The following is an 18,143-nucleotide window of genomic DNA, read 5'->3' as shown; positions in this document are numbered from 1 at the left end:
GTTCCCCGGTTATATTTGCTTTTTGGAATGGCCAGTGTTATGCGTTCAGATCTAATTTCAAAAGGAAGTTTTATTCATCATCGTGTTTTACCATGAAGAAAAGAAACGTTGTGGCGTTACTGTTACTCCACTCATGACTGTTTCGAGGTCAGGGCTAAGCCTAAAATCTTCTTTTCCCTTATTAGCAATGTTATCCGCTCCCTTACCCACTGACCTAGCCTACCTAGATATTTGGATGAAGCTAGTGACATGGAGCATTGTTCAATAGTTCCGTAGCCTACGCAAAACAAAATGCGCGTCATTATGCAAAGGTCGACATACAGTGTGCAAATGGGGCTCTAATTTAGTGGAAACACCGCAGTTCAAAAAATTACGTGGGCAAATCGATTGGGGTTGAGTCTTGCCTACTTAAATTACAAGAAAGGACAGTTTAACAAGCGCTTGTGAGCTGTGTATTAGCGTGTCACTTTCGACCTCGCGATTATCCTTCTTAATTCTCCAACTGAATGTTCAGACAACTCAATGGACAGACTAGGCTGTTTGAAATGAAAGCTACGTGTAGCCTGTGTCTATCTCCCCTAGATAGCAACCGAGAAATTGTCAGGCAAGGAAATTACCGCCAACAGCTGTTGGGGGAATGGAGGAATAGTGAGCCTTATAAATCCAGTTAGCAAAGCTGTTGGGTGGCAGTGACTTTTCACGAAGTGTACAGGCTAATAGGCCTACTTTGTAAGAAAAAAAGTGGACGCTTCACCAAGTCGTATCCAGGTAGGCCTTAGGTCTTTAGGAATGTTGACTTTCACTGTGTTTTACTTCTTTGTGTAGGGTCACCTCAAAGGGCGATTAGCTTTATACAGATGTGATGCCAAATGTAAATATAAACTAAACGAAATATTCGGATAAATCAGATTTCAAGTGTATTTTTCGTTTACATATTGAGCAGGTGTGTTCAATCCTGCACACCGTTTTTTTTATTGGCTAGGGTATAGCCTAGGCTACTATAGCCTATCCTTGTTAATGTACCCCCCCCCCCCCCCCCCCCCCCCCCAAAAAAAAAGAAAGAAAAAAAAAGTTAAGCTACTAAAATATGATTTAGCTAAATGGCCTTACTACCTGCACTGCAATGCTACTGATAAACAAAAAAACATAACGGCGCAATACAATGCCTCCTGAAGGTGGCGCTTGGCTTACTGTTGTGTTGAAGCGCTTCAGAATGAGCGAAGCTGGTGGGAGAAAGATGTTTAAAGATTTGAGGGTTAGGAGTCAAATGCTTCGTTTATATTTTTGAGAGTCGAATACAATGTGGATTGTCAGCGTTTTCCCTTTGCATCGTTTCCTACCTTTTGCTCTATAATCAAATCGTCTGGACTGAAGTGCTATGCTGAGAACACGCTGAAAAGCATATCTACCTGAACACGAGGACGACAGAACAACAGAAAAAACAAACATCTGCTATTTAAAATGTAGGTGATGGGCTACTCCTATAGTGTTGTTCGTTATTTATAATGTGGTAATGACGACGATAACGTTTTCGATTATCGTGTAGTAGACTACTAACAGACCAAGTCTGTTTTGATGCAGATGCCGCTTACAGTACTCTTGTCTTGTGTCAGCGTAATCTTCGCCGAGCTCTGCAAATTATTTGGAAAAAGTTTTATAATTTGTCTAATACGAAAACAGCGTAGACAAAATGCACATTTGGCATAGCTGATTTGTAATGATCATTGTGTTTTTATCGGGACAAGCTGTGGCAAAAGTCTATTTCGCCCTTGGAGTTGTAGACGGATAGCCTACCTGTAGCTAGCTAGCTTCTCTTTGTAGATGGAGAACGATGCGTGTTTAAACGATTCTGGATGAACGGTAGCTGGTAGTGTGCACCCTTGGGCATATTGGACTTTTTGGATGTATAATATAACTGTGTTCAAATTACTTGCGTGACTGTTGGTCTACACTAGTAAACTACTTTTGTAACTCTTGAATTAATTTATCTCGTATAATAATGAGAAACAACCAAGTTTTAGTCATCGTAGGCTGAGAAGGCTTGCCAAAGCTAACTAGGTTAACTTCGGACTGCCTGCCATAGCAAGCAAATTTGCTAGGAAACATTCCTGTACGCACTCATTTTGCTAGCTTTTAGCAATAGCCATGCTTAAGTTTTACATAAATTACGCTCAAACGTTCTGTATTATAACAGATTCACAAGTCTAAAGTTAAAACGTTGACGTAGTCTTGCCAACAAACATGAAACAACCTCAAACAGAGTTATTTCGTTAAAGGGATCAAACAAATACAGCGCCAAACAAACGAGATGTGCACTCTAACCTACCTAAATTCAGTCTCAACACATCATGCTTTTATGAGAAGGTTATGACTTGTGACAATGAATCCTCCTATTTTTATTAAGCTGATTTGAATGTCTGTTATACTGTGGTAGACCAGTGGCAAAGGAATGTCATGCTTGTTTGCAAATTGGAAAACATAAACTAGACAAGCTGATCTCGAGAGATAGGCAGGTGCATGAAAGAGATTTTGCATGGATCAGAAGTCAACATACGAGGCTATTTCATCTGTCTGGAAAGGAAGATCTTGGCCTCAGGCCACAATGTTACACATCATACCAGCATTTCAGCAAGGAATCTGTGACCTTGTGGATATCAACTGCACTGCTCTAAACCAAGGGTTTGCTCTCTGGTTTTCTTATGTCAAAGAAGAGGACAGTGTTTTCTGTAAAACCTATACGGCTAGGATCTAGAGTTGTAGCCTGTATTTATTTGTTTGACATGTGGTTAGGCCTGGAGCATGCATATAGAGTTGTGGTTTGCTGCAAAGTATCCAACTTGTGATCTTTGATGTTGTCCTCAACACACCATGGCCTACTTACACTCTAACTTAGATTTGAACAACTTGGTTACCTTAGATTGGTAGAGTGCCGTGAATTAATATTAGGTTAATGTTTTTCATTTTCCAAGGAAACTCCCTCAACTGAGTACCTTGTGACTGAGCATGTGAGTGCCCAGTATTGCACAGCGAAGGATCAGCCTTCTAAACCTTCCTCTCACTGCAAACAGGGGGCTGCGACTTATGCTTCTGGGAGATAGCCAGGGCTAGCCTTTTATGTTTCCCCTGTCATGTTGTGCTGCTGGCTAACATACTTTTCTTCCATACATTCGTTTGTAACTTAATGATATTTAAATTCCCTCCTGTGATTGTAAAACTCCAAGCAAATGGAAACTTGAAGTCTCCATAACAGCGTAATCATTTCTCAAAGCTCAACCTGGAAGTACAGAATGTCATAACCTCGACAACATACATATTTAACAACAGTTTGCAAATAATTCCAGAAAGTGACAGTTGACACCTGACAGTTAAGCAGCAGATTGTTGCCATGACGATTTAATTGAGTTTAGCTTCTTTAGCCTCGAACAACATATTTGGTCTCGCCTGGCTGGAGAAGCCGTATACAGCCGGGGCCAAAAGTATTGGGAGCGACGTACATTTCATGTTTGCAAAGCTTGCTGGGCGTTGGCATGAAATGACTGCTAACATAATTTCAGTAAGTCATATCATCATCACAGGGGAAAGTGTGAACTAATTCTAGCCAGGTGAAATCCCTCTATCATTCTGATTGGATTTTAAGAGCAGATTGACTGCTGTAAAAGAGGGGACTATTTGCATATATTGAAAATCTTCGCCCAAAAAAGCTTTAAAAAGTATGAAATGTGCCTTTATTGGATTCCAGTATTCCATAGAAACATGTGAAAACATTTTTCTCAAATCCTGAACCAGCAAACTTTGCAAAACACAACATTTGTCATTGCCTAAACTTATGGCCACGACTGTACAGTCTGGTGGCTGTAGGTGAAAAGGGCTGTATCTATCCTTTAGGTACCGTGGTGATATCATCAAACCAACTGAAAATAGTTTAAGATTTGTGTCGGTTAACCAGCTACCAAAATAAACATGGCGTGTGTAGAGATGTGTGTAGCGTGACTAAGTTATTGTCTGGAATAGCTGACAGTGACAGTTGTCAAACATATCGGCTTGTGGTCATGAGAGATAGGGAAGAAGATGGTTCCCTTTCGTGTCTGGTCTGACTCTGATGTTGGGCTGATTGTGTGGCAGTGGGGTGTTGTTGAATTTGTTCATAACTTCCTGTTGCTTAAGTAGTCATGCTACTGTGTCTTTGGTTATCTGAATGGTATTTAAAGACATTGGCTTAGAACAGTCTGTCATTGTAAGATGTATTGCCCTGCTGAGTAATACAGTAATATAATAAAAATACATTCATATACATTTTGGACCATTGTAGTAAGATAACATACATGTGGTTGGCGTGCGGTGCTGTGGTTGGCGTGTGGTGCTCCAGTCATCATGCGTGTGGTGCTCCAGTCAGCAGACACGCATGTCTAAATGTGCTCATGCAAGCCGTGCATCTCGTTTTCAAACCAGAAGTGGGGCAAGAGTCACTTCCTGCACTCGAGCAAGATCACAACCTTTCAATGCCAAACTGAGCTTTTGTTGTCAACGGTCAACTCATTAGCGATGACTCACGTTAGTGACTGCGTTAATCCGTAAAGTAGAGCACCTGGTGGAACATCGCTAGATCCACCCTACTTCACAGTCATGCTGTAAGTACAGTCTGATATATATCTGTGTTAATCCTGGTGCCTACAGCACCGCTGTAATCCTGTTACGGTGTGTGTCGCTGTGGCACAGGATGAGGAAACTCTTGGTATATGCTGGCTAATTAAATTTACGGTACTCCTTGGTCTGTAGTGTTTTATTTAACAACCTTAGTTACTTCATAGGCTGTTTAACCTTGCGTATCGCTAATTAGAATATGTCGATTCTGAAAAGAAAAACATGCTATTGGAGGAGATGATGGCTTTTTGTTCGAGTCTTCAAAGTGACAATATTTATTATGTCATCATTTTGATTGTACGAGGTATGTAAGTATGAATTCAAATGGTTAAGAGTAAATACTTGCAATTGTTACTCTCTTCCATAACAGTACTATGAAATATCAACCAGTGCTTTACATGAATGTCTTCTAAGGATTTAACTCGCATCACCACAGCCAGGCAGAGACAAGTTCAAGTTACGCCTCAATAATGAATTATTAAGTGATTAGTCCAGAACCCCTATGGTTGGTAGTGGCATGAGAAATATTCTACATTCTACAATATTCTACTATTCTATTCTAAGTATAAATCTGTCCGTTTTTTGATGGATTGAGTGTTCTATGCAACTGTGGGGGCGGTGCATAAGAAAATGCTGTACATTTATCTGAGTGGGAAAAACCATCTAAACCAGTGTATGATGTTCAGTACGATCAACAACTGCTTTAGTCTGGAAGTAGTGGTTGCAGATGGAGCCTTCTCCCCTGAGCTCTGAGGCATGCCCTTGCATGCATTCTGGTTGGCCACTATTCCCCGGCGCTGGGGGAGTGGTGCGCTCTCTGCAACTGCCTCCTTCCTCCCATGACACTCTCTCTCACTCTTCCTCTGCAGATGTGAAGATGACCACTCACAGGGTCCAGAGACAGGGGCTTCTTCTGTGGTGCTTCCTAACATCTAGTCTCTGACACCAAAGAAGAAAGACCACACGTTGTTCTAGAGTTGACGAGCTTCCACGTAGTGCTCTCCCTCATAATGGACCCCCAGACTGTGGTGTCCCTCTCCTTCTTCCTGGGAGTGATCAGTCCCTGTCAGATGAGGACAACACCACGGCTCTCCTTTCCCCTGGGTGAGCGGAAAACTTTTGTTGTTGTCTTGCGTTCTTTAAATGCAAGCTTCATTGAAGGTTTGTGAATTGTTGTGTCAGTTTGCAGCCATGTCCTAGCTAAACAGTTGTGCCAAAACCTCGATTTTAGCTTTTGGGCGTTTCTGCAGTTATCCAATTTTCTGATTGGATGATTCTCTGATTTAAGATATAATTACAGTGTAACTGAAATGTGTCATTGATATACTAATACTCTGAGATTCAAATATATATATATATTTTTTTAATTGCACCGCCTTTAAATGTTTTGTTTTCAGTCTGAAAATACACAGACATTTCAGAACAGAGAACAACAGGAAACAGCTTTGGCAATGTTTTGGGTGTACACTTTAATCGAGCACTTTGAATATCATAATCCTATTAATATGGGAGAGGAGCTGGGGCACTCTAAAGCCACTTCAACATAACCTCTTTGCTGCCACGTTTTAGCTACCAAAATTGTTTGCAAAGTACTTTGTACTGAGGGCTAGAATCGAACCCTGGTACCCTGCGGTACTGCCTTAGCCTACAGGGTACTCAAGGTGCATCTTAAACTAGTAGGTTCTCCTTTAATTGATGCAAGAATATCTGCCTCCATTCAGAATTATATTAGTCATCAGCTTTGTAACACTTATCACGTGGAAGTACAACTCACCTTTTGTGTAACCTCACACTCTCTCTCTCTCTCTCTCTCTCTCTCTCTCTCTCTCTCTCTCTCTCTCTCTCTCTCTCTCTCTCTCTCTCTCTCTCTCTCTCTCTCTCTGTCTCTCTCTCTGTGTCTGTGTCTCTCTCTCTCTGTGTCTCTCTCTCTCTCTCTGTCTCTCTCTGTCTCTCTGTCTCTGTCTCTCTCTCTGTCTGTCTGTCTGTCTGTGTGTTGAACAGCCTCTCTCTTTCATTGTTGAACAGCCTCTCTCTTTCATTGTTGAACAGCCTCTCTCTTTCAGTGTTGAACATGCTCTCTCTTTCAGTGTTGAACATGCTCTCTCTTTCAGTGTTGAACAGCCTCTCTCTTTCAGTGTTGAACAGCCTCTCTCTCTCTGTGTGTTGAACAGGCTCTCCAGGGAGGGTCGTCACCAGCTTCTACACCCCAGACGTCAGCAACACCACCACACTGTTACTAAGCGACGACGCTGCTACACTGTTTGTGGGAGCGCGGGATGCCGTGCTCTCATTGGATATCAGCCAGCAGGACGGCATCGTGATGCGGGGACAGGTGAGCGTCTACGATGGATGAGTACTCTGGATGGGACGTCTGGCTCCCTTTTTTTATTACAAAAATAATAATTGCATTGAGAGCAGAGGTTAGAGAAAGAGAGAGAATAACTGTATTTGGATCAGAGTCTAAAGAGAGTAACTATTTAGACCAGTCGAGAGTATGTTAGAGATGGCAGTTATTCGATTTCTTGTGTTCCTCACGAGTCAGCTGCAGTGTGTGCTCCCTTGGAGACTGAGAGGAGAGACTGAGAGGTCTGTGGAGCTGGTCGAACACAAACACAGCTGCTAGCTAACGTTGACCCCTCCTCCGCTTCTCCTCATTCCTCCCTCAGCTGGACTGGGCTCCCTCAGAAAAGGACCTGGGAGACTGCTCTATGAAGGGGAAGGACGAGGCAAGTTAACCAGCCCAGACCCAGGGCAACCTAGCAAGTTGTAATTCAATAATCAAACAAGAAGTGAATCCGTTGTTTCCCATTGCAGGCAGACTGTCCTAACTTCATCCGGGTGCTCCAGTTCCTTAACTCCACCCACATCTACGCCTGTGGGACCTACGCCTTCAGCCCACGCTGCACCTACATAGTAATACACTCCTGTCCTTAGCCTCTCACTGCACCTACATATCGTACTGTGTTTGCATGGGCTGTGGATAGTTGTATGTCACTTTGGATAAGTGTTAAATGAAGAAAAATACATGTTTTAAAATGTTGTTCCAAAACAAGACATTAGCGACAGACTTATCTGCTATCTCAAGCGTAATACTGGTAGAGGACATCTGTTATCTAACGAAGGCATCCGTTCCATGTTCTTACACCTGTAGCATGTCATACATCTCATTTCTGGTTTCTATCATCTCTCTCGCTTTCTGTCTCCTCCTCCTCTCCTGTGAAGTCCTTTCATCAGAGTTTGGTTTTATTCGCCATGTAGGTTTACACAAACACAGAATTGAATGTGGCCGGAAGGTGCAAACAATAAACATATCCGGATCTTCGATCAAAGTATAAAAGTACAGTTGTCTTAACTAATCCTAGGAACTAACAATCTAAAAACTAAACCAATAGGTTGAGCAGGTGAGGGATGGGTTCATCATAATGGGTCAGGGTCGTTGCTGAAGTAGGACATTTCTGCCCATACATACAATACTTGAAAATTAGTATTCAGTTCCGCTTTAAATGCCATCCCATAATATGGTTGCTGAGAGACCAAGCTAAGCAAATCAGTCCAGATGTATTGGAGACACGCGAGATGTCTCTGTAGAGAAACATGCTCGTGCCTCGCAGGAGGTGAATGATTTCCTGCCCTGCTCCTAGTATGAACTACAGACTGCAGCTCATTTCCTTTAGGTCGTTTTGTTTAACCTAGTTCTGCTGTTGATTCATTCAAAGACAGTGTGTCACAATGTTCCTTCTGCAACTGGTTTGAGCTAACGCTGTGTTGACGCAGTGTCCTTGGCCTGCAGTGGTGTTTTCACAGTAGGGCATGTTGGGAGCCTGTATGAACCATGGTTTGGTTCTGCCTGTTGCACAGATAAAACATGTATAGATAAATGTCTTAGTCCCAAGATGTTTTACATTAATTTTGCAAACTTTTTTGTTTCTTTTTTTACATCATTATTGCTATACTTTCTAATGTTTTTCAATTGTGCCAAAGCTTTTGCACAGTACTTTATATTTGTCTTGACACCCCAAAATACTTGTCTTTGGTTGTAGAGCATGTGTAAAAATTGTGGTTTGGTTTTACCTGTTGCACCTCATTTGTAACTTACTTCCTAGATGTGAATGTTGCCTGTCTGTGCTCGTCTCCCAGAACACTAAGAGCTTCTCCATCGTGTCTTGGCCCGGGGGCAAGCCTGAGGAGGGCAGAGGTCGCTGCCCCTACGACCCCTACCAGCGCAACACCGCCATCACCGTGGGTAAGGCTTCTCACAATGATCAGAAGACTGGAGAAGGAGCAGCTCGTGGTTAGAGCGTGTGCAGATCTAGAGGTTGCCGGTTCAACCCCGCCCCCGCCCCCACCTCCTGTTATTGTGGCTGAAAGCATGTAGTTAATGAACACATCACAGATGTTATTTTAAAAGGAACAAATCAATGTAAAGATTAGCGTGGTACCATTAAGGGATTGTCATGACTGATTGTAGTTCCAACATGATGAGCTTGCGTGTTGCTACAGAGGGTGGTGGAGAACTGCAGGGTTTTCATGGGAGCATGGGAATACGCCATTACAGGCTGAAATGAGATAAGGATTTGTCTTCAGCTACAACCAACATCACGTGTGTGTGTGTGTGTGATTGTGTGTGTGTACTGTACGTGGGTGTATTGTGTGTGTGTGTGTGATGGCCCTCAGATGGAGAGCTGTACACTGGGACGGTGGCTGATTACAAAGGGAACCAGCCTGTCATCTCTCGCCACCTCAGTGAGGGCAGCCATGTTGACCTGAAGCTGGACGACACGTTAGGGTGGCTGGAGGGTAGGTGTCTCAGATCACACAACAAAAAGCCTTTCACACTGAACATTCTCCAAAAACCACGGGTTCTGTGAAAATGACCAGAAAGATAATTTATTCTGATTGTGTTTTACCTCCACTGGAAGTTCCACCTACACCGCAAACACCTGCTGGTGAGAAGAGGAAGTCATTTGTCCACTTTTGTTGTTTCTTTGTTCCTATTAGATCCTATTTTCATCAGCTCAAGCTTCATCCCCACTGAAGACAAAATCTACTTCTTCTTCAGTGAAGAAGGAAGGGAATACGACTTCATTGAAAAGTTCACTGTGTCTCGAATCGCCCAAGTCTGCACAGTAAGCCGGCCACGCTAGATGTGTTGTAATACAGGCTGTATTTTTAGGCAAAAAGAAAGTCGTTGTGATGTAGAGGACCAGCAGTTAGTCTGTCTTTGTTTGAGTTTGTGAAAACCATCTTGGTTGCACGGTTGGGACATGCATTTCACTTTTTGAAAACGGCAAATCTGTCCCCCACCTCCACGCTTAAGACATCTAACAGGCGCATCCATAAAGCTGTCCCACCCACACATGGCATCACTGCCCCAATGCATCACATGGCATCACTGCCCCCATGCATCACATGACATCACTGCCCCCATGCATCACATGACATCACTGCCCCCATGCATCACATGACATCACTGCCCCCATGCATCACATGACATCACTGCATCACATAACCCTAACGGTGTCCTCCTGGCTCAGACGGACGTGGGAGGCCAGCGTACGCTGCAGCGCCGCTGGACCACCTTCGCCAAGGCCCAGCTGCTGTGCCAGGCTGGCGGCCAGCTGCCCTACAGCGTCCTGCAGGACATGTTCACACTCCCGCCACCAGAGGGGGGCGACGCGGACGACACGCTCTTCTACGGCATCTTCAGCTCTCAGTGGTCCGTTCAGTCACGTCACTGTGGGGTTTATTTGGAATATTGTTGGAAATTCCCAAAAAATAAAAAAATCCATTCCAAATAATAAATAAATACTTGGTCCCCCGTTGTGGAATTCTTTGCAAACCTAATTCAGATCTTAGTTTTCTGATCTTCTTGATGTTCCGTCTTCATGGCAGGTCTGCTCCTTCTGGACGTTCGGCAGTGTGTGCGTTCCGCCTGGGCGACGTCAAGGCTGTTTTTGCCGGGAACTACAAGGTCCTGAACCGGGACACGCTACGATGGAGCACTCGGGTGCAGGAGAAGGTTGCTAACCCAGGAGAGGTGAGTCAGAGACCGGGGTCAGTCTAGCAAACCGCATGTGGGCAAAACCAGACAAAACTAGTATGACAAGAGTGAAAAGGCATTTCTGTTTTTAGTTTTGCTGGACGAGCATATTACACGCAAAAAAAAAATCTAAAATTCTTACTGAAATGGGAAGATATTTACTCTCAATTCACAGATTTACCACATATATGAAACAACTACATATCAACACATATATGAAACAACTACATATCAACAACTATTGAAGTTTGGTTTTCTTAACTTTGTAGAATTGCTAACCTCCTCCTTTCCTCTCAGTGTGGGCTCCACAACGCTTCAGACAACACTCTGCGCTTCATCAAAGAGAACTTCCTAGCGGAGGACAGCGTGCACTCGCTGGGTCAGAGTCTGACCCTGGAGTCAGACGAGCAGCTCTACACTCAGCTGGCCGTCCAGAGGGTCCCGGCAGCCAGCGGCAGGAACTACACGGTGCTGTTCCTGCTCACAGGTGTGACTGGAGGGGCTCTGGTTAAACTGTTCATTATGAGCATCCCTAGTTGAGAGGAGGGTTAGAGATGCTAGTTGGAGTAATGCAGCACCCTCTGCTGGTCGAAGACGGAATTGCTCATGCTGGACGCCAGTCATTGTGATGAAGGATAATAGGTTGTTGAAATTCCCACAGTGTGCAGATTTGATGCTTTCAGATCATAGAGCTGTTCAAGGTCAAACACATCTGCTTGAACACAGCTCTCAGAAGTGATTGTATGAACTGTTTTTCTGTCCTTGTAGAATCTGGGTTCCTCCACAAGGCGGTGCTGCTGGAGAAGGGAGCTCACATCATCGAAGAGATCCAGGTCCTCAAGCAACCTCAGCCAGTGAAGAGCCTGCTTCTCTCTCTATCCAAGGTCCTCCCTCTTGACCTATTTTCTTCAGCTGTGCTGTCAGGAGAATGCAATTTAATACTTTAGCTTCATTTGTACATATATAACTGGAACAATGAACTTGATAGATTGCCAGTGGCCCCCCTGTGTGTGTATGGGTCAGTGTTTAAACCCCCCCCCCCCCCCCTCACCTCCCTCCTGTGTCCCTGCAGGGCGTGGTGATGGTGGGCTCCTCAGAGGGGGTGGTGAGGGTCCCGGTGGCTAACTGCTCACTGTCCCAGAGCTGTGCTGACTGTGTCCTGGCCCAGGATCCCTTCTGTGCCTGGGACCCCGCCAGCGCTGTCTGCACCGACGCCTCCACACGTCCCGCCGACGCGTCAGTATGATGTCATAACTAGGGGATCAGGGCCAGTTACTCTACACCCTGGGGATTTGTAACATCACCATCTGTCTGGTGTGCTGTTATTGTATAACTTGAGCAGGTCAGTGTAAAAGCACACTCACTGTAGATATTCCTCCACAGAGGCCAGGATGTGGAGATGGGAAACGTTCATGAGGCTTGTAAAGAACTGCCTTTGACTCGCAGGTCAAGACTCGGACAGAAACTGCCCACAGGTGAACCTTTCAGCTGTTTGTTTTACAACCGTACTAGTTAGTGTGTTCAGTCCTTACCCACATTAATTGTACTGTGGTCATGAGCAAACAGTGAAGAAGGCTTAAACAGAAGTGAAAGAAATGACCAAAACAGGAAAAGGATCATATAATGATCATATAAAAAGGGTGGTACCTGCTGTGGGGTAACTCCTGATCGGTGTCAGTGTTCTGTCCCCCAGGTGAGCTGGTGTTCGTGTCTCTGACTGAGGTGGTGCGTCTGCAGTGTCCGGAGGCGTCGCTCCTCGCCCGGCGCCACTGGGAGCGTCCCAACAGCCACCTGGACTCCCAGATCTACCTGCAGCTGCAGGACGGGAGCCTCAGCTTCCTGGCCTCGCCCGTCACCCTCGGACATTACTTGTGCGTCTCCACGGAGAAGGGCTTCCAGCAGACCCTGGCCGTGTACCAGGTCAGACAGAAGACTAGCACGACTCCTCAGCCTACCTCCTCCCCTCCTCCACCTCGCTCCCACAAACCAGCCCTGCCCACCCCCGCTGCAGCGACAGAACAGGCCACCTCCTCGTCCACGCGACCCCTCCCTGGACCGACCGAGGAGGGGCTGAGGAAGCGAACACCGACGATGCTCCCCAGTGAGCCGCACGTCTCCACCAGGCCCACCAGCTGGACCCTCTCCCTCTGGCCGGACCGCGAAGAGCCGCCCGCCGGAGGAGACCAGCTGCTGTTGGCACGGGGGCAGACCTACCTGAAGGAGCTGGTGGTGGTCTCCGTGCTGCTGGCACTGTGTGTGAGCCTGCTGCTGACTCTGGGCCTGTACCGGATGAAGCGGCGCTGCCGCAGGCGGACGGCCCCACAGTTGAGCGGGGGGAGGGCCTCGGAGAGGGGGGCGGCGCACGAGCGAGAGGCGCTCAGGGGCGGACAGTCCCCACACGGCCCCGACAAGCAGAACGGCAAGACCAACGGAGCGCTGAGCAACGGGACAGCCAAGGATTCCAACGGACATCTTCCCAACATCCCCATGTAGGGGCGGCAGGCCTCCTCTCTCCAAGCTGGGAGGCCGGCCTCGCGGTGGGAGTACTGCAGCCTTCGTACTGGGGCTGAACTGTGGACCTTAATGGCGTTTTAGACCCTGCATCTACATCTGCATGGCTGTTTGCAGCAGACTTCTTCAGTCAGCATATTTTCAACAGCTTACTTGCCGAACTATAATTCATGTCTGGACTGTATGGCCTGTGAAACTGTGGTATTATAATATATTCTGATTTCTTCTGGTTTGGTACTAGACCGTGTGGATAATCTGACAGGAAGATATGAGAATAAGTTGTAATGTGTATGTGCTGTAAATTATTTTGAGCGCCGCTGTTTAGAACCCAGACAAGAGAGAAGCTAGCTGCTTCTCGTGGTTCCTGACACAAACATGACTTCAAAACAGACTCAACCACTGAAGGGTGATGGTGTGTGTTCAGCTGCCCAGGTTCAAGGAGACGAAACATCCTCATGCAGCATTGCACACCAGGATGCGACACGACAAGGTCTTAAAATGTACTTGAGATTACGTCACAATGCTGGTATAACTGGACAGATCTTACTATCGCTCTCGAATTGTGATTTTGCCAAACCTGTGTTTCTTAATACCACTTATGAAAAACTATCAAAATGGGTCGTTTACGTTCATCTCCAACCACTTTTTTTTTGTGCTTTTTACAAGTTGTCTTTATTTTTATACAGTTTTATGGTACTTCAAAAATTGTTCCAAATAAAGTATTTGTTCAAAGTCAAGTTTCTTTGATTAGTTCCCTCCCCCACCCATGAACACTATCAATACTGGTGGAGAAGCATCCGTGGCAGCTTCCAGTGTTCTTGCCTCTACAAGCACACAGGTAAGATGCCAGATTAGTTTGGTTCACATTGAATACAAGTATCACAAACACATTCCCAGCAAATAACTTTAATTAAACATGGATAAAACTTTAATCACATAGGAACCAATGACGTCTGTAAAATAGCCTTGAAGTCTAGGTTTAATAGTGTACTTAAGGTGCTATTTTGGCTCTGCTCATTCATTAGACACTGGGTTCCAAAATGGAGGCCCGCAGGATGCAATCCTTATTTTCACGATGTTATTGTAACAAAAACACTGGGAAGACGCCGGCTCCTTGGTTCTGGTGAACGGGTTGTCTCCAGAGCTTAGTTCAGTCCAACTCGTTGCTCAGCTGTAGCTGGAAGCCCTCCAGGTGTTCCTTCAGCCGCTCTCGAACATCCACCCCTGCTGTTCTCACGTCAAACCCCCCCTGTCCACCTGAGGGCACCACCACCCTGAGCCCTCCAGCCCCAGCCTCTACAAACACCCTCTTCTCCTCGCCGTCTCTGTGAAACTCCTCCTCTGACATCAGTACGGTCGGCGTGCACACCGACTCCATCTTCCCGTCTGCGCTCTCTTCCTCTTTGGCAGGAATTGGGGTCAGGAGCAGCTGGCCCTCTGCGTCTTCCTGCATCCAGAACACCTGTTGCAGCCCCTCCTCCTGCCCCAGACCCAGGTCAGCGTGCAGCAGGCTGGGCCGGGAGGAGGGGCCAGGCTGCACGTACTGGACGTGGGCGTGGCCGTCCTGTACCGAGGCCCCTGACGAACACGCCGTTACCTTGACGCCCACCGGAGCTTGAATTTGCAGCACAGGGGAAGGGTTGGGGGCGGCTTCCACTGTTCTGTCGGGCATTTCCAGCATAACGACCTGCACGTCGTCCCCGCTGCCTGCGCTGCAGTAATAGTAGTAGTCAAAGCTTTCTTTGGGCGCTCCTGCATTCCACGCCGGTCCCTCTGTCTGCTTCTCTTGTCCCTTCCTTGACATCCACCCTCCTCTCAGAGGATCTCGACCTGGCTGGTCGCCACGACGACTCGTGGGGCCCACCTCTGTCCCTCCACCATCGTTACAAAGCAGACTGCTTCCCCTGGCCACTCTACCCCCCTCCTCCTCCCGGCCTCTCCCACAGTAGAAGCAGTACCCTCCCTCCTCCTCAGAGCCTGCCCTGGTCTCAGACGCTCCGCACGGCCGCCCCCTCCTGCTGCCAGCTCCGCCCTCAAACAGACCCAAGTCCTCCGCCTCGCTCTCCCCCTGTGCTAGGAGGCTGGAGCCTCCCTCTCCCTCTCTTTGCCCCCTGCCCTCCCCCGGGCCCCCCTGGCCTCCCCTCTCCCTGGCTGGGTCTCTGGAGCGCAGCAGGCTGTTCTTCAGCCGGTTCTCTCGGAGGCGCAGCAGTGTGTGACGGAGGCGGTTCTCCCTCCGCCGGGCGGCGCTGAGCAGACGGAGAGACTTCTCCAGGCTGTCAATGGCCCGGTCGTAGCGCCTCCGCCACACCAGGGGGCAGAGCTGAGCGTAGCTGTGCTCCCTGGGGAGGTGGAACCCAGGAGGAGGGGGGAGGCGCATCATGTAGCGGGATGGAGAGGGAGGCCTGGGGGAGGAGGGGGAGGAGGGAGGCTCACAGCCTGGGTGAGGCTGGGAGGGGAGACAGGGGGTCTCAGTAGACTGGAAGGTCGTGAGGGTTACAGGGTCTGACTCTGTCCTGCTCTCATCTGTGCTGTTCTGATCAGCCTCGTTAGACAACCCTGTGGTCTGTGTTTGTTCACCGGCGTTTTCTGATTCCTTTTCAAGTTCTCCATGCCGGTTGCTGGTTTCCACTTTCAGAGCATTGGGCCTCCTAAAAAATTTCAAAGAAAGCATGCTTACATGCAGATCATACAGCCTGGGGTCTGAGGAGAGAGGTCTGGTCTGAGGCAAGCAATAACTTGGTGTACTGGATGTTGCAATCAGAATTATTTTGGCTCAAAGGTTTTCTTCTCAAATTTGAGCAGCCTGAATTTTACTGTTCAGAAACTGTTTGGATTGGATTTTTTTTAAATGTATTTATAAATTCATATTTCGAATTTAAAGAGGTGCATTCAGTTGTATTTATATGTCAAAATTAAGTATTCAATGGCTTTTAAAATAGATTTGCTTCCATAGAACTTTCTACAATAAAAAGGGGATATCTAGGCATTCTGCTTACATTTAACAGACTTTAGCAGCAATTACAGGGACAATCCCCCCGAGGAAAGTAGGGTGAAGTGCCTTGCCCATAGACACAACGTCATTTAACACAGCCAAGAATCGAACCAGTGACCTTCTGATTACCAGCCCGATTCCCTAACCGCTCAGCCACATGACTCCACTTAGTCAACATAAATCATGTTTTACCTGGTCCTCGGGTTCACTACGGCATTTTTGCCTTTTTTATTTTGCGTTTTTCCTCGCCCTCTATTTTTGGGCTGCAGGAACATTTCAAACAGGGTTGGCAGAGCGTCATCCTTCAGCCTTCTGTACCCGCTGAAAGTGTTAGCATGAAGGGGAGCGTCAAAAGGTGAACAATGATGCAAGGTAGGTCAAAGACCTATAGAATACATACTGCATAAGATCGATAGGCCTACATAATTTTTGTGGGAATATGTATTTGGCTTCACCAGGTTCCATTGGAAGGTTGAAGTGCTACGTACCTGACTCCAGACAGCTCAAAGCTTTCCGGGGTGAAATGTTTGGAGCAGAAATAAATGAAGTCGCTCTGGGGGTTCCACGTGCCCTGGCCGTGCGGCCCGGTGCGTTGAGAGTTGATGATCCATAGGTTCCTGCGAAGGGTACCGTTCTTCGGCAATCTGGCACAAATACATAAAATAAAAGTGCTTCATGTTATTTTTTCACACATTCGCAAAAACAAAGTCTGCAGAGCAGTAACAGGGAGACATCTGAAAATGATATGCTAACTTCTGTCTAATATGTAAGCGTATAATAAGCATAATATGTATGTGCTCACCTGTGAAAAGTGATCCCAGCTTTGCGAGTATCGCTGGTGTCACGTGACTTACAGCCCCCCGCAGAGCAGTGTCTCGGCATCTGGTGACTCTGCTCAATTGCAGTTAGATTGATTGTGTGAATGGATCCAGGTTAATGTTAAACAGCGAAGTTGTGCGTGTTTCATTCTTGTATTTGGAATATCACATGTAGGCCTAAGCAGTTGTTTTAATATGGGGGTATGGCGCTTACGTTTGTAAGAAACCCAAACCACACAAAAACAATCCAAGAATGTTTTTTAAATGTAATTTACTTTTATATGGGCTATTGTAGGCTAGTAATTGCGTGCATCCAGTCAGTTGTGGACTGAGAGTTAAAAAACGATTACATCGCTAATCTACAACCAAAAGAGCCACAGTAATTGATCTGATAGCTACAAAACGTAGGCTAATTTAATTTGAGTGGATCGACTTCAAAAGGCTTTATTGGTCTTCTAAAATGAGAACGTCACCACTGTCCCGTGCAGGCTTCAGTAGCCTACTGCTGCTTAGCACCATCCTTACAGCTGCTGCTGTTTACGTTAGAAGCAAGGAGGTTATGGTCTCAAAAGAGCTGATACGTTGTCAAGATTACTGATACTTCTCGGTGACTGCTGCTAAGCGAATTTATTTTCCAAATCAAGTCTAAGGTCGACTTGTGGTTGTAACTAGACTAGCATGTCTGCTAGTGTGGAGGATGCTAAACTTAAAGCCGAATAAGTGGTGAATGAAAGCCACCGTTTGCATTTCGATATTGCTTATCAACTGGAAACCACGCGGCCCCATGTTTAAAACCTTCAAATATAAACAAAATTTATATAATTTTTTATAAATACCTTTAAACGCAATTGTCGACCTCACGTAGATGGCCGCTGTTCGCTTCCTTTCATCGACTCTGGCAGCTTCCGGTGTCTGGCTGTGTTCAGAGATGGCGTAGCGTGAAACTGTTTCAAAATAAGAGCACCAAGGTCTACTTCGCTGCGCCTAGAGATAAACGGCTGTGAGGTTAAATGACGTTAGCAATGGGTTCAGTCTATTTCAAATGTATGTGCAAGGTTCAGTTAAGATAAAGTCTGTTACCAAACTTGCGGCGAGTTTCCATTGACAAACTATAAAAAAAGGGATTTGTCGTTGTCACGTG

The 18,143-nt window shown here is 46.3% G+C and overlaps 2 protein-coding genes across 6 annotated transcripts; one reads left to right on the top strand and one right to left on the bottom strand.

The window, feature by feature from the left end:
- Positions 1-237: 237 nt before the first annotated feature.
- Positions 238-13,924, top strand: sema4ab (sema domain, immunoglobulin domain (Ig), transmembrane domain (TM) and short cytoplasmic domain, (semaphorin) 4Ab). Of its 4 annotated transcripts, none has more exons than XM_084696988.1 (15): positions 238-768; positions 5,511-5,745; positions 6,813-6,973; positions 7,308-7,371; positions 7,460-7,554; positions 8,779-8,884; positions 9,316-9,438; positions 9,640-9,767; positions 10,176-10,357; positions 10,534-10,678; positions 10,979-11,168; positions 11,450-11,565; positions 11,754-11,917; positions 12,065-12,156; positions 12,375-13,924. In XM_084696988.1, exons 2-15 carry the CDS (start codon positions 5,652-5,654, stop codon positions 13,172-13,174), a joined length of 2,460 nt encoding a protein of 819 aa, XP_084553114.1. In that variant the 5' UTR covers positions 238-768; positions 5,511-5,651; the 3' UTR covers positions 13,175-13,924. The 4 variants fall into 4 exon arrangements, with proteins under 4 accessions (XP_084553114.1, XP_084553112.1, XP_084553113.1 ...); XM_084696986.1 differs by lacking the exon at positions 238-768 and adding an exon at positions 1,169-1,463; XM_084696987.1 differs by lacking the exon at positions 238-768 and adding an exon at positions 3,398-3,553.
- A 154-nt stretch (positions 13,925-14,078) lies between these two features.
- thap7 (THAP domain containing 7) lies at positions 14,079-17,919 on the bottom strand. 2 transcript variants are annotated; one of them, XM_084696991.1, is made up of 5 exons: positions 17,839-17,919; positions 16,987-17,075; positions 16,673-16,828; positions 16,377-16,505; positions 14,079-15,840 (listed from the first exon to the last, which is right to left on the bottom strand). In XM_084696991.1, exons 2-5 carry the CDS (start codon positions 17,064-17,066, stop codon positions 14,343-14,345), a joined length of 1,863 nt encoding a protein of 620 aa, XP_084553117.1. In that variant the 5' UTR covers positions 17,067-17,075; positions 17,839-17,919; the 3' UTR covers positions 14,079-14,342. The 2 variants fall into 2 exon arrangements, with proteins under 2 accessions (XP_084553117.1, XP_084553118.1); XM_084696992.1 differs by lacking the exon at positions 16,377-16,505.
- Between the last annotated feature and the right edge of the window lie 224 nt (positions 17,920-18,143).

This window comes from Hypomesus nipponensis, chromosome 4, assembly GCF_054491055.1.
Source record: "Hypomesus nipponensis isolate SF chromosome 4, ASM5449105v1, whole genome shotgun sequence".
NCBI classification, from domain to species: Eukaryota; Metazoa; Chordata; class Actinopteri; order Osmeriformes; family Osmeridae; genus Hypomesus; species Hypomesus nipponensis.
The sequence above is the reverse complement of the archived record's forward strand: the minus strand, read 5'-3'. Positions and strand labels throughout refer to the sequence as shown.